The sequence below is a fragment of the Eulemur rufifrons genome, chromosome 19 (genome assembly GCF_041146395.1).
Source record: "Eulemur rufifrons isolate Redbay chromosome 19, OSU_ERuf_1, whole genome shotgun sequence".
NCBI lineage: Eukaryota > Metazoa > Chordata > Mammalia > Primates > Lemuridae > Eulemur > Eulemur rufifrons.
Genome location: NC_091001.1, coordinates 45,384,644 through 45,397,364, shown reverse-complemented (window position 1 = coordinate 45,397,364; position 12,721 = coordinate 45,384,644). Strand labels below are relative to the sequence as shown.

General features: G+C 47.0%; 1 protein-coding gene across 1 annotated transcript in view; it reads right to left on the bottom strand.

The window, feature by feature from the left end:
- MERTK (MER proto-oncogene, tyrosine kinase) overlaps positions 1–9,733 on the bottom strand; it is a 104,416-nt gene extending 94,683 nt beyond the window's left edge. The window contains exon 1 of the mRNA XM_069494103.1: positions 9,542–9,733. Coding sequence (XP_069350204.1) covers positions 9,542–9,602 — 61 coding nt within the window. The 5' untranslated portion in view covers positions 9,603–9,733. The remainder of the gene's footprint in view (positions 1–9,541) is intronic.
- Positions 9,734–12,721: the final 2,988 nt, after the last annotated feature.

The following is a 12,721-nucleotide window of genomic DNA, read 5'->3' as shown; positions in this document are numbered from 1 at the left end:
TAGGGCAGTTGAAAGCAAAAGAATAGAAAAAAACATATTATGTAACCAATAATCAAGAGAAAACATGATGGCCACCTTAATATAAGATAAAGTAGATTTCAAAACAAAGAAAATTACCAGAGACAGAGAGGTACATTATATACCAACAACAAAAAAAATCTGCTGAGAAGATAGAAATCCTAAATAAGTATCACCCTAAACGTTTGTACCCCCATACTATTCTAAAATAAAAATGTTTTTTTCCAGAGACAGGGTCTCACTCTGTTGCCCAGGCTGGAGTGCAGTGGCATCTTCCTAGCTCACTGTAACCTCAAACTCCTGGCCTCAACTGATCCTCCTGCCTCAGCCTCCTGAGTAGCTGGGACTACAGGTTCTCACCACCATGCCTGGCTAAGTTTTTCTGTTTTTAGTAGAGATGAGGTCTCTATCTTGCTCAGGCTGGTCTCAAACTCCTGACCTCAAGCGATCCTCCTGCCTTGGCCTCCCAGAGTGCTAGGATTACAGGCATGCGCCACCAAGCACCCAGCCTGCCGTTGGTTCTGAGGCTGAATGAAGGAGGGGTTCCAGTGTGCGACAGCCACAGGTGAGGATAGGGTGCTGGGTGATAAGCCTGGGAGGGCCAGAGGGTGATGCCAAGATGGCCTCAGCCCACTTCCAACCCAGCTGCAACCTGTGCTGAGGAGTATTACTAATCTTTCTAGAGTATTCTTGGGAAGAAATATCTCAGTCCAAGTCTCCCACAGCAATAACTTGCCTGTATGATGTACAGAACTGGCAATATATAATATAATGAGGCCGAAATTACACATAATCTACAACTCAGCATTTCTACCTCTAAAGACTCACATAGGTCTATAGGGAGACACATATGGAGGTTAGGGGCCTTCCTGACTTGGGTAGGGTTTTGACACATATATTCGTCAAAATTTATCAAACTCCACACTTAAAATCTGTGCATTTTATTATAGAAATGAATCCTCTACAAAGAAAGATTAAGAAGAATGTTAACGGCAACATTGCTCATAATAGAAAAATGTAGGAAAGCCTAAATGCCCATTAAGAGGAGATTGGATAAATAGAACTTCACTGTCTATGAAGATAAATGAACTCAAGCAATACTTACCAATACACATGAATCTAGCAAACTTAACATAGAGTGAAAAAGTAAGCTGAAGAAGAAAGCATATTATATGTACATCGATATATATGTATTTTTTTTTTAAAGAGACAGAGTCTCACTCTGTCATCCAGGCTGGAGTGCCATGGTGACAATGTAGCTCACTGCAGCCTTGAACTCCCGGGCTCAAGCAATCCTCCCACCTCAGCCTCCTGAGTAATTATGACTACAGGCATCTGCCAGCACACCCTGCTAATATATACAATTTTATAACATGCATATGGTAAGCTGCTGCTAGTGTCCTGCTCAAGACCCATTCTCCCTTCTTCCCACAAATGGGCTCCAGCCTCATTCAGGGTGGCAACTTACCCAGCTAACACACTTAATTTGTTACTGCAGCTTGAAGTAACTTGGGAAATGTAAGCAGAAGTCCATAGCATGGAACTTCACATAAAGCTATTACCTTCTTAATAAAAAGGTCAGACTTAGCTGGTATGAGACTGTTTGCCCTTTGTCCCTCCAGCTCCTTTCTGCCTCAAATGCAAATGAAATGCCCAGAGGTGCAGTAGCCATTTTGAGACGAGTTCTAACACCACACACCAAAGATGTCAGAGTAAACAGTCACAACGTCCATCATGGACTCACTGTCCCAACCCCAGCCTGGTTGCCCTCAGACTGCTTGTTAATATGGGAAAAATACTCCCCTTTTGGTTAGGCCACTGGAGTAAGTTTTTTCTGTCACATGCAGCCAAATGTCAACCCTAACTGACATGGTGCAAAACAACACTGTAGCAGTGTTACCAACACAATCATGTGTGGTCAAAGGATCAAGAGATGCATGGGAATTAAAACACCCAATGTGGGGTAGTGGTTTTCTCAGAGTGGGGGTGAGGGGATGAGACTGAGAGGGGAACAATGGGGGACTTCAGCTGTATTGCTAATGTCTGACTTCTTACGCTGAGTTTCCTTACCTGTTATATCCTGTTGTGTATCCTAAATATAACAAGATTTGAGTATCAAGAATAAAGAGTAGGTAAGAAAGAAAAAATGTAATGGTAAAAAGAGAAAGTTAGCCCTTTCTATTTACTGGCTGGCGCCTGACTAGCTGCACCCTCCTTCCACTTACGGGTCTTAAAACCATAAGGGCACTTGGCTTAAGGAATCATCCAGCTCCCAGTTCTCACCCTGGTCCAAGACTTGCCACCTTCCTTAAATAAGCATAACAGTCCCACCCTCCAAGGTGAAGGTGACACAAAACTCTCCTGGGAGGAGGGCATGAGGGGAGGTTTCCCACTCCCCCAAGAATCAGACATCAAACACACTGGACCAATGGAGCATAATGAGAGATGTGACACAAAATAGGTGCAGACCAGAGCAGCACCCCCAAAGGTCAAGACCACAGGTCCTGGTGGGGCCTGGGCTTCTGCATTTTGAGAAAGCTTCCTAGGTGGCTCTAAAGCACACTTCCTGTGGAGAACCTCCACCATGAATAGTTGACCTTCTCCTTATCCCTCCAGCCAAAATACTTAGGAGCACTGCATTCTACAATTTTTATCACAAAACATTTTTTAATTCTCAAACATAAAATTACATGATAATATTGAATGAATACTTTTTAAAATGACATTATCCGCCCCCCTGAAGAGTCTGCTATTTCCCCTGCAGGGACATGTCCCACTCCATCCACTCTAGAAACCCAAGAGTTCAAGGAGTCCACGTTCCCAGCAGATTTGATGGGAAGAGCCATATTTGTTTGGGGAGGTCCAATATTCTCAGAAATATACCCTTGTATTTCCAGACTATTCTATTGCCCCAGATAGAGCTGGAGGGGGTACTTCATGGAGGCACAGACAGCCCAGGTGGCAGAGAATGGCAGCTGCCAACAGTAGAGAACCCACTGGCATGACTCATTTCTTAAGAAACAACTGCATGGCCTCTGTTCCTGTTACTAGGCTGATGCCAAAGGATGTTCACACCCAGAGTCAAGGACAGGATTCAGGGGGTCAAACTCAAGCGAAGGCCCTGTGCCCAGAACTGCTCTGTGAGAACGTGTCCCTCCCCACTTCTCCCCTTCAGGTAGAATCTTTTTTCTGCCCAGAGGGGCCCCGGAATCACCTATCTGCTCTCTCATTTGACAGGTGGGGATTTGGAATTTCAGAAAGATGAGACATCATACCCCAAGAGCCCCTGCAAGTTTATATCAAAACTGGGATGAGAACTTACATCTCTGGACTCCCAAAGTGGTTATTTTTTTAACTAGTGGAAGTCTAAAAAGCTTCCCTTTTTTCTTTGCTCCAAAACTTTCAAAGAATATTGTTTTCATCAACAAATCTTCAAATCAAGTGCCAGAACTGCAAAAAGGCTTAAAGGCTAGCTTCACTTCCTGCGTGGAGGCAGCCTGCCATTAACTGCAGCAAGTGGAAAACCGCCCCCAGACACCGGCAGCACTTGGAGGCCATGAATATTTATCACCTCCCTGAGAATTCCCTAAGTAGTGCAGTGACAGAAAACAACTTTCAGCAAGTTTCAATCTCCATTCTAATATTCTCCACTAAGATAGCTTGTTCTTACTTGCAAAAATGATCATTTTCAAAACCATAATGAAGCCAGTCTAGTATTAGGAGATTTAATGAGAAGGCCCTAAGGCTTAAAATAACAAAACAATCCCTTCTCCAAAATAAACAAGGCTTTCCTTTGTGTATCTAATGAGAGGCAAGGCCACAGCTAAGGCAAATTCTAAGATGTTTACTGTCTCTGAATGCTGAGGTAACTGGAGCCCCAGAGAAAAAGCAGATTACACAAAAAAGGGATCTGTCACAAAGCATTTGCCTGACTAGGGGCCAACCTGAGACCTAAGTCCTGAGGATGGACCCTCCTCCGAGAGTGAGCTAGGGCAGGACACTAACGCTGTGACAATCAGATCTTGCTTTGAAGGCACCGACTAGGAAATATCTGGAAGGCACTGACCGAGGACAAGGAGAAACACCTAAGCATAAAATGTGCTCCCACAAAAACCCACGCATGGAGCTTACAAGATGAAATGGGTTTTCTCCAAGTACAACTCTTTCAAATGTTCTCAGCTTTCGGTGTGAAACTTGTATATGATCTTGGTCTAGACATAAAGCCAACATCTGTTCTCTCTTTCTCCCTCTCTGCCCATGCTCCCACCCTGCCACCCCCAAGACTGACGGAAAACCCATTTACCATTGAGTGAAAGCAGCACGGACAGCTGATGAAATAGGCAAGAAGGATGAAATAGAATGCTTTAGAGTTGAGTGTAGGCTTCTCCACAAAATGTTCAAGGCATACTCATCCTTTTTTCCCTTATCTCTCTAAAACACAGGGACCTGAGGAGGTGACCTGGACATACAGCTCAGAGCTTTACACAGGGGCCATGTCCTTGGATCCTGCTGTCTGACACAGGCCCAGAGCGTGTAGAAATGACGCGGTGCTGCAGGGTCTCCCAAAGCTGGGGAAGACCTGGGCTCTCCCTCGCTGAGGTTAGGAATCTCCCACCCACTCCACAGCCATGGTTCTGACAAAGAAAACCAGGGCCTTGGAGGAGGAAAGTGGTGCTGGCAGGTATGCTCAGTATTATTTTCCTTCTCCAAACAGGGCCTGTGGATCCCAGTGGAATTCTCCTCCCTGCCAGGCTGCATTTTCAGCATTTTAGCTGGAGGCAGGAGGCGGGAACACAGAAGGGGTGAAGAGGGAGTTTAACTCTGGCCAGGGTTAGCCAATGCCCACAGCAGGAGCAGGAGAGTAATCCGGGCTTCCCCCCAGGGAACCGCAGGGCTGGCTCACCCGTGCCACCACTCAGGAAGCATCAGGATCCAGAAGTGCACCTGGGGCTCATGCCCTTTCCGTTTCCTACAAGGCCACTCCTGCACACACATACCCACACATGTACACAGAATTTACACTAAGAACCAAAGCCTCATTTTCTCTGTGCTGCAGCCAACAGACTTCATTTGGAAACCCTACGTTAAGCTGGTAAAAAGGAAAGGAATTATCTGGATGTTCACACTCAAAAACCCCAACACAAAACAAATACAAAAACAAAATAAAAACCACACCCACTTCGGAATAGAGTTATGTGGGAAAAGTTGAGCAGGAATTGGACTTCATTTTTATACCTTCCTGAGAGGCACATGACAGGAAGCTATTTCTGTACTATGTCCAGTTTGAGCACTGCAAGTGAAGGTAGGGGCAGGGAAGGGGTGTGGCGGTCAGTAACTGCCTCATCCAAGAACTGCTTAGTCCTGGGTGGGTGTTGCTAGCAGAACCACTAGGAAACAAAATCCTAAAGAGCTGCAGCAAAGGGCTTCGGCACTCTAGGGTGGATAAACCACGGCTCCTTCACCAAAGCATTATGAACAACGGAGGGTGAAACCACAGTTCTGCCCTCATATTTAAGTAGTAAATTAGGATGTATTTCCCTTTCTTCAACACCCTTTGTCTAGGAAAAACAATTACCCCAAAATCTGAATTCAGGAGAATGAAGGGAAATCATTGGTAATAATGGCTAATATTTTTTGAGCACTTACTATGTACCATTAGCTCACTTCATCCTCCCAATAGTTCTATGACATAGAGTCCCACTGTACCAAAAAGGAACTAGAGGTCCTGAGAGTTAACTACCACCCCCAAGGCCCCTAGAGGCTTTCATTCCAGTCCCCAGATGCATACATGGCAAATCCTCTTTTAAAGTTTCTCTAATAACCTCCTGTCGAGACACATACCAACCCAGAGCCATGTGCTTTGGGTTAAGATTTAACTATTGACAACCAGCCAAAGCCAAGAGCACTTGGGGCAATCTACCCCTGGGCAAGGAGCTGTTAAAACAGTGGTTTTAACATGAAAAACCACCTTCTGACTTTTTTTTCTAGTTGGAATAGTTAGGAGAGCACAAAACATGTTTGGGGTTAATATAGTCCAAAAATCTATCTTCTTTTAATTTACTAACTTCTTCAGTAATGAAATCACTTTGGCATGACAGTGAAATGAAAGACTGCTTTCTATCAATCAAGCCCCAAGCACAAAGGCATAGGAGCTCCGGCAATTCTGTTTCTGGAGAGTCCAGTAAGAAGCACTTGGTGAGGTACAGAGGCTTGGTTCTTTCATGCTATCTTCAGATAGTCACTGAGCACCCGAATGGGCCGCGCACTGTGCTAGCAGTGAACAAGACAGCAGCCTTGCCACTGGGAGCTTACCTTGCAGTGAGGGGACAGCGGAGGAAAATGAGTAAAGAAAAAGTAAATCAGAACTAATCAGGTATTGATAAGCATTACCAAGAGATTAAACTTAGCGGAGAGTGGGTGTGTGTGTGTGTGACTTTGGCTGGGGATGGGGGTAAGGGAAGGCCTCTCAAGGAGAACATCTTGAGCTGAAACCCAAACAATGAGAAGGATCCAACATGCTGAGATCTTGAAGAAAATATTCCAGCCAGAGGGAACAGCAATTGCAAAGGCTGCTCAAGAGCTAGAGAGAAGGTTCAGGTACCTGGAGTATTGGGAACAAGAGGCAAGGGACTGGAAATGTGCAAAAGAGGGAGGAGGGTGCCCTGTGAGTCCTGGCAAACTCTGGTAAAAAATGCAAAGCTATTGGAGGATTTTCAACAAGGGGAAAACACAATCAGATTCGTTTCCAAAAATCTCATTCTGGCTATTATGAGAGGAATTGGCTGTTCTGCACGTGTGTTCAAGGTCCTACCTGACATGCACTGCTTACTTCAAAACAGCATTTGAGGTCATTGTAATAAAGCAACATTCCCATAACCAACAGGACAACTTAAAGTTTTCCTTGGGAAAATGTTTACAATCTACTGGAATACATGTTACAGTATCATTTTGGGAGAGCAATATTAACTTTAAAGAATTTTAAAAGCCCAATTTGCTCTAAGGGTTGAGTTTAGCTCACGAACAGCCTCATCATGAGGTAAATCCTCATAATATCTTCATTTTTATATACTTTTACATTTCTCTGGCTCTGTCCTCTCCCTGGCCCTCTGGAGAGTGACAATCGGCCTCATTTTGCTGCTCAATGGCACCCCCATCAGAGACTGAGCAGAAAGGAAAGATTGGAAAGCCTTGAAATGCTCCTGGTTTGGCAGTTCCAGTTCTGTGTGTGCATGCCTTTGTGAGATGGTGTTTGTGCAAATGTTGGGAGGGAAGGAGATGGGGGGAATTCCTGGGTTAAAGTGATGCTTAAGTTTTAATTATTTATCCATTCATTCCTCTACAGTGTAGAGTCTACACACACATTTTCATTCTCTCTCTCTCTCTCTCTCTCTCTGTCTTTCTCTCCCTTCCTCCCTCCCTCCTGTGTGGTCAGTAAAACACTCAGACCCACAATATGTAACACGAAAATCTTAAAAATAGAAGAAGAGTCTAATTTCCATTTTTAATCTCTTCCTACAGCCTCTTTCTTCTGCTCTAATTCTGCCAGCGAGAATCCCATTCTTTAGCTTTTCACAAAGTGAGATGTAGCACTGTCAGACATCTCATAGGTAAAGTTCAAAACAAAAAGCAAAAGGTAGAAGATGAAAAATTAGAGAAACATTTCATTCTTCCTGCTGGATGGATTCTAATGGCTTTTTAATATTTTTTTTTTTTTTTTGAGACAGAGTCTCAATCTGTTGCCCAGGCTAGAGTGAGTGCCGTGGCGTCAGCCTAGCTCACAGCAACCTCAAACTCCTGAGCTCAAGGGATGCTCCTGCCTCAGCCTCCCAAGTAGCTGGGACTACAGGCATGCACCACCATGCCCGGCTAATTTTTTCTATATATATTTTTAGCTGTCCATATAATTTCTTTCTATTTTTAGTAGAGATGGGGTCTCGCTCTTGCTCAGGCTGGTCTCAAACTCCTGAGCGCAAACGATCCGCCCACCTCAGCCTCCCAGAGTGCTAGGATTACAGGTGTGAGCCACCGCGCCCGGCCTCTAATGGCTTTTTATAATTATTTGACTAAAGCTGGTTGTCACTGACAAAAGTATTTTTTATTACAGCTTTTCAAACATTTAGAAAAACAAAAATGCTCTAATTTTTAAATATCTTACACAAAAACTATTGTTCCCATTACTTTCTCTACAATTTTCACCATATTCACTACCTCCGAGATTATTCATGGCCAGCCCTCACTAGTACTAAAATATAACAAATTTGGAGCAGATTATGAAAAAGGGATTTGGCAGAAATGCTGAGGCATTTTTGAGGGTTTGGTTGGGGGGAGGGGGCGGTAGAGAACAGAACTGCTGTAGTTCTTTGCTTGGTTTTGGCTCTTGATGTTTGTTTCAAATTGCTATGTTGCCCCAAATCATAAATTGCTTATGTAATTTAATGTGCAAAAAGTGGGTGCATTGTTTAAGAATTTTTCATTTGAGCAACCGAGCTTTCAAAGGAAAATCTCAAAGAAAAAACTTTTAAGTAAGCTACTTGACTATAAACTGAACTTTCCAGGTATTTCCCCCCAAATCTTTGGCTATAATAGGTGCAAGCTAGTCAAGGACATTCATGACCCAAAGAGACAAAAACCACACTGAATGGAAAAGAACCCTGTTAGCTAAGAGAAAATACCCGGGATGTGTTTATTTAGCTTTTTATTTTTCCTTTGGGTAAAGTCTGGTAAGTTTCTTCCAGCTTCCTCAAGAAGTGCATCAGTGCTCAAACTTGAAATCTGTTAATTATTCACCTATTCCCCCAGCGAGCTGTTGATGCAGAATAGAACCTGCTGTACTTGCCTCCATTTACCAATCCAGTCCTTTCCTATTAAAATGCCTGTAACAACATTGGCTAAATCGAGATAAACCTAAACGCTGCCTGGCACCTGGGGTTCTCGTTTTTCCACAATAGAGGTGAAAAGAATGCTCCCGCTTCTCCAGGCCGTCCCTGCAAAGGGATGGTGACACTGCCCATCAGGGCCCAGTGGGAGCTGGACGCCGGCCTTGGTCAATCGCGGCACCGGACTGCGACTCCAACTTCTGCAGCCTGTTGTTGGTTCGCCCGGCTCCGGTCCCTCGGGAGACTGGATCTGCGATCCCCAGAACTCTCGCCAGAGAGGGGCCCAACTACGCACCTCTGTCTAAAGGAAAGGTCACGGAGCATTCCAGACCAGACCTGCTACCTAAGTTCTTCTCGGCCAAAAACTTCGGGACGTGCATCGCGGCCGGCCGAGCTAGATTTCCTCCTCTGCGGTGCAAGGAGAGCCCTCGGTGCCCACCCCTACCCGGCTCCACCGGGACGCGCACCCACGACCCAGCCTGGGTGCGCTCCGGAACTCCAGGGGCCGCGATCGGTGGATGGGTGGGTTCCCCTGCACCTCGGACCCTGGAACCGCGGGGGGCGGGGTGTTTGCAAACTTGCCCAGCAGCTGGGCGCGCTCCCTCCCCGACCCCCTTCCCTGCCTGGCCCCAGCCGATCGCACTCACCTCTACTCCAGAGCGCCGAGAGGAAGAGCCCCAGCAGTAGCGGCGGCGGGGCCGGCGCCATCCCGGGGCCGCAGATCTGGAAATTCTCTCCAGACGGACGGACAGAGGGGCGTCCCGAACCTGCCCCGTCGCCGGCCGAGTGCGCCGGCGAAGCGCCCCAGTCCCGGAGGCCAGGGCAGTAAGCGCCAGAGTGGCTGAGCCGAGCGGCGGGCGGGAGGCGCGCAGGGCTGGAAGGGGCGGGCCGGGGGCTGGAGAGGAGGGACGCGCAGGGAGCCCAGTCTGGGTGGACTCCAGCAGGTCCCGGTGGGAGGGGGCGGGAGGAGGGCAGGAGAGGAGGGGCGTAAAGGGGAAAGGGAGGGGGCGGGGCAGGGGGCGGGAGGCGCGGGGCAGGGGGCGGGAAGCGCGGGCCACAGGCAGAAGCTGGACCGATCGGGAGGCTGGAGAGGAAGGGGACGGGGCTGACAGAGCCCGGAGGGAGCTGGAGACTAGTAAAGGAGAGGGGCGTGCCGGAGGTGGGGAGGGGAGAGGGCACTGGCCGCTGGGCGGGCCGTTGTCCCTCACGTGTCTGTAGGAAGGAGAAAAGGTGGAATAGCAGTGGAGGGCGCCCGAGGCAGCCCCCAGACCCAAGAGGAGAGTCCAGAGGCGCCCCCGCAATCCAGGCTTGGTGGACAGAAAACCCAGGCAGCAATGCTCCCAGAGGTCAAGGCCGCGGCAGCAGCGCTCCCTGCCGAGCGCCGCATCCATCCCGCTCCCTGCGAGCGCCTCCCAGGTACCGGCTGCAGGGGCGAGACCCCGCGCTGGCGTCGAGGAGCTCACCGCCTCCTCGGGAGTGGTTCTTGGAGAAGAACTCTTCGCCGTGCCCCCGTGAGGAGTCAAAGAGAGGTGACGCTCTTGGAGGGAGACGAACGTCAGTAACAGAGTGCAGAGCAGGAGTGGAAAGAGGCAGCGTGGCGGCGATGAAGTGTGGAGGGTCCCAGAGAGCCCTAGCAGAGAAAGTGAATTAAAACAGAAATGTAAACTACTTTTACTAATAACGGCAACAATGACTCAAACTTATACACACATACTTTCTTAAAGGAAACATTCAAATACATTAGAATGCTTTGACAACATAACATGAGCCAGATCACAGATCGCAGGACTCCTCAGCTCAAAACTCCCCAAACTCTTCGGTGGCTCCTGCTTTCTCTCTGCGTAGGAGCCAAAGTCCTGCCTGGCCTACAAGGTCCTAGTGACCTGACCCCCTTTCCTCTCTGGCCTCATCTCCTTACTCCACTTTCATATTTCTCTTGTCAAGCAGTCCCTTGACCCCTAGGCTATCTGGCCACCAGCCCAGATGGATTTGGACAGAATATTACTTATCCTGACAGCAAAAACAAAATCAGAATGGTATCAGCTCCATGTGTCCCTAGTCCTACAGAATGGCACGAAACCAGGGGGCCCAGATAAACAACATGAACCCAGCTGCTCAGCAGCCAACTCTAAACTATAGCCAAGCAGTTTTAAAGACGTCACAGGAGTCTGCCACTGCATCCTTGCGGGGCCAGGGGATGGGAGATGGTGGCAAGGAGATGGAAAATCCTGCAGTCAACGGAAACTTTGGAGAAGGAGGAGAAAGGACCTTGCAGCAGTCTCTCACAAGGCAGGGATATGAAACCACCTCCCAATGGCTCCTCACCATGCTAACCTATCCCTGCTCTCGAAGGACTCAATCACAGGGCGGTCCGACAAGACGTGGGTCTGACTGTGGTCATGCCTTGTCTACCTGGCCTCTGTAGAGATGTGCAAGATTGCCAGGGCATCTCAGCAGAGCTGCTCTACAGTTTCCTTGCTGTTGCTCACATACACCAGGCACTCTGCCTCCTAAGAGTTTTGCACTAACTGTTCTCTCTGCCTAAAATGCTCTTCCCTGAGATACACACTTCCCAGTTGACTCTCCTCTTTAATGTCTTTGCTCAAATCTTACTTTCTTAATGAGGTCTGCCTTGTATTACACAACACTATCCTAGTTATCCATTGTTGTGTGACATTGCACTCCAAACACGGTGAGAATAAAACATCAGCCATTTTATTAGATTTCTGGATTCTGTGTATCAGAGGTTTGGACAGAGCACAGGGGAGATAGTTTGTCTTTGCTCCTTGATCTCAGCTTGGGACCTTACGCTCCAATGGCTGGGGATTAGAATCTTCTAAAGCAAGGGTCAGCAATACTATAGCCAGTGGGCCTATGGCCTGCTTTTGCAAATACGTGTTACTGGAACACAGCCATTCATACTGAGTAGTTGTGACAGAGATTGTGTGGCCCACAAAACTATTAATATATAATCTGGCTTTTTAGAGAAAAGGTTGGCTAACCCCTGATCTAAAGACTCGTACACTTATCCACCTGCACTGGAATGACTTAGGGACTAGGACTACAGGATCAGAGCAACTTAACGAGGCTTCTCCATGGTGGTGTTGGTGTAGTTGGAAGTCTTGCATAGCAGCTTGGGGCTCCAAGAGTGAGCATTCCAGTGAACAAGGGGGAAGCTTCATGGCCTTTTATTACCTAGCCTCAGAGGTCTTCACTTTACCATATTTTCTTGGTGGAAGTAGTCACAACTCCACTCTCATGGAGAGGAGCTGTGGACCCCAACCTCTTGATAGAAGTGTTGAAGAATTTACAGCTCTGTTTTTAAACTTCCACAAATACCAAAACTTAGCAACAATGTGGGATATCAGCTTCTCTATAGTATTAATTTTGTACTTGCCATACATCTAAATGGCATTGCAATTTAATGTCTTAATTATTAATCATGATCAAAGTATGTGAAGGGAAATGTGAACAAAAAATAAACAAACAAAAACCCCAGACCCCTATTATACAGTTATTTCTGAGGATACATTTGTGCACCTTCAGCAAGGAAACACTCACCTGGAACCCATACTCCAGTGCCTACTGTGTCTCCCGTATCAGCTAAGACTCTGTGTTAAAAGTAGGAGCCCTAGTGTTTATTATAAAAAGAGGGAATGTCAAACCTTTTGCAGGAGTGTTCATCCAGGGGCTAGGAAACAATACCCTCACTGATGTCAGTGTGGAAGGGCTGTAACCAAAATAAAGTGGCATTGTGGTCACAATGAGCATGTTCAGCATGTGACAGGACTTGAGACTTCCAATTGAAGGCCCTATAGGAGCATGTC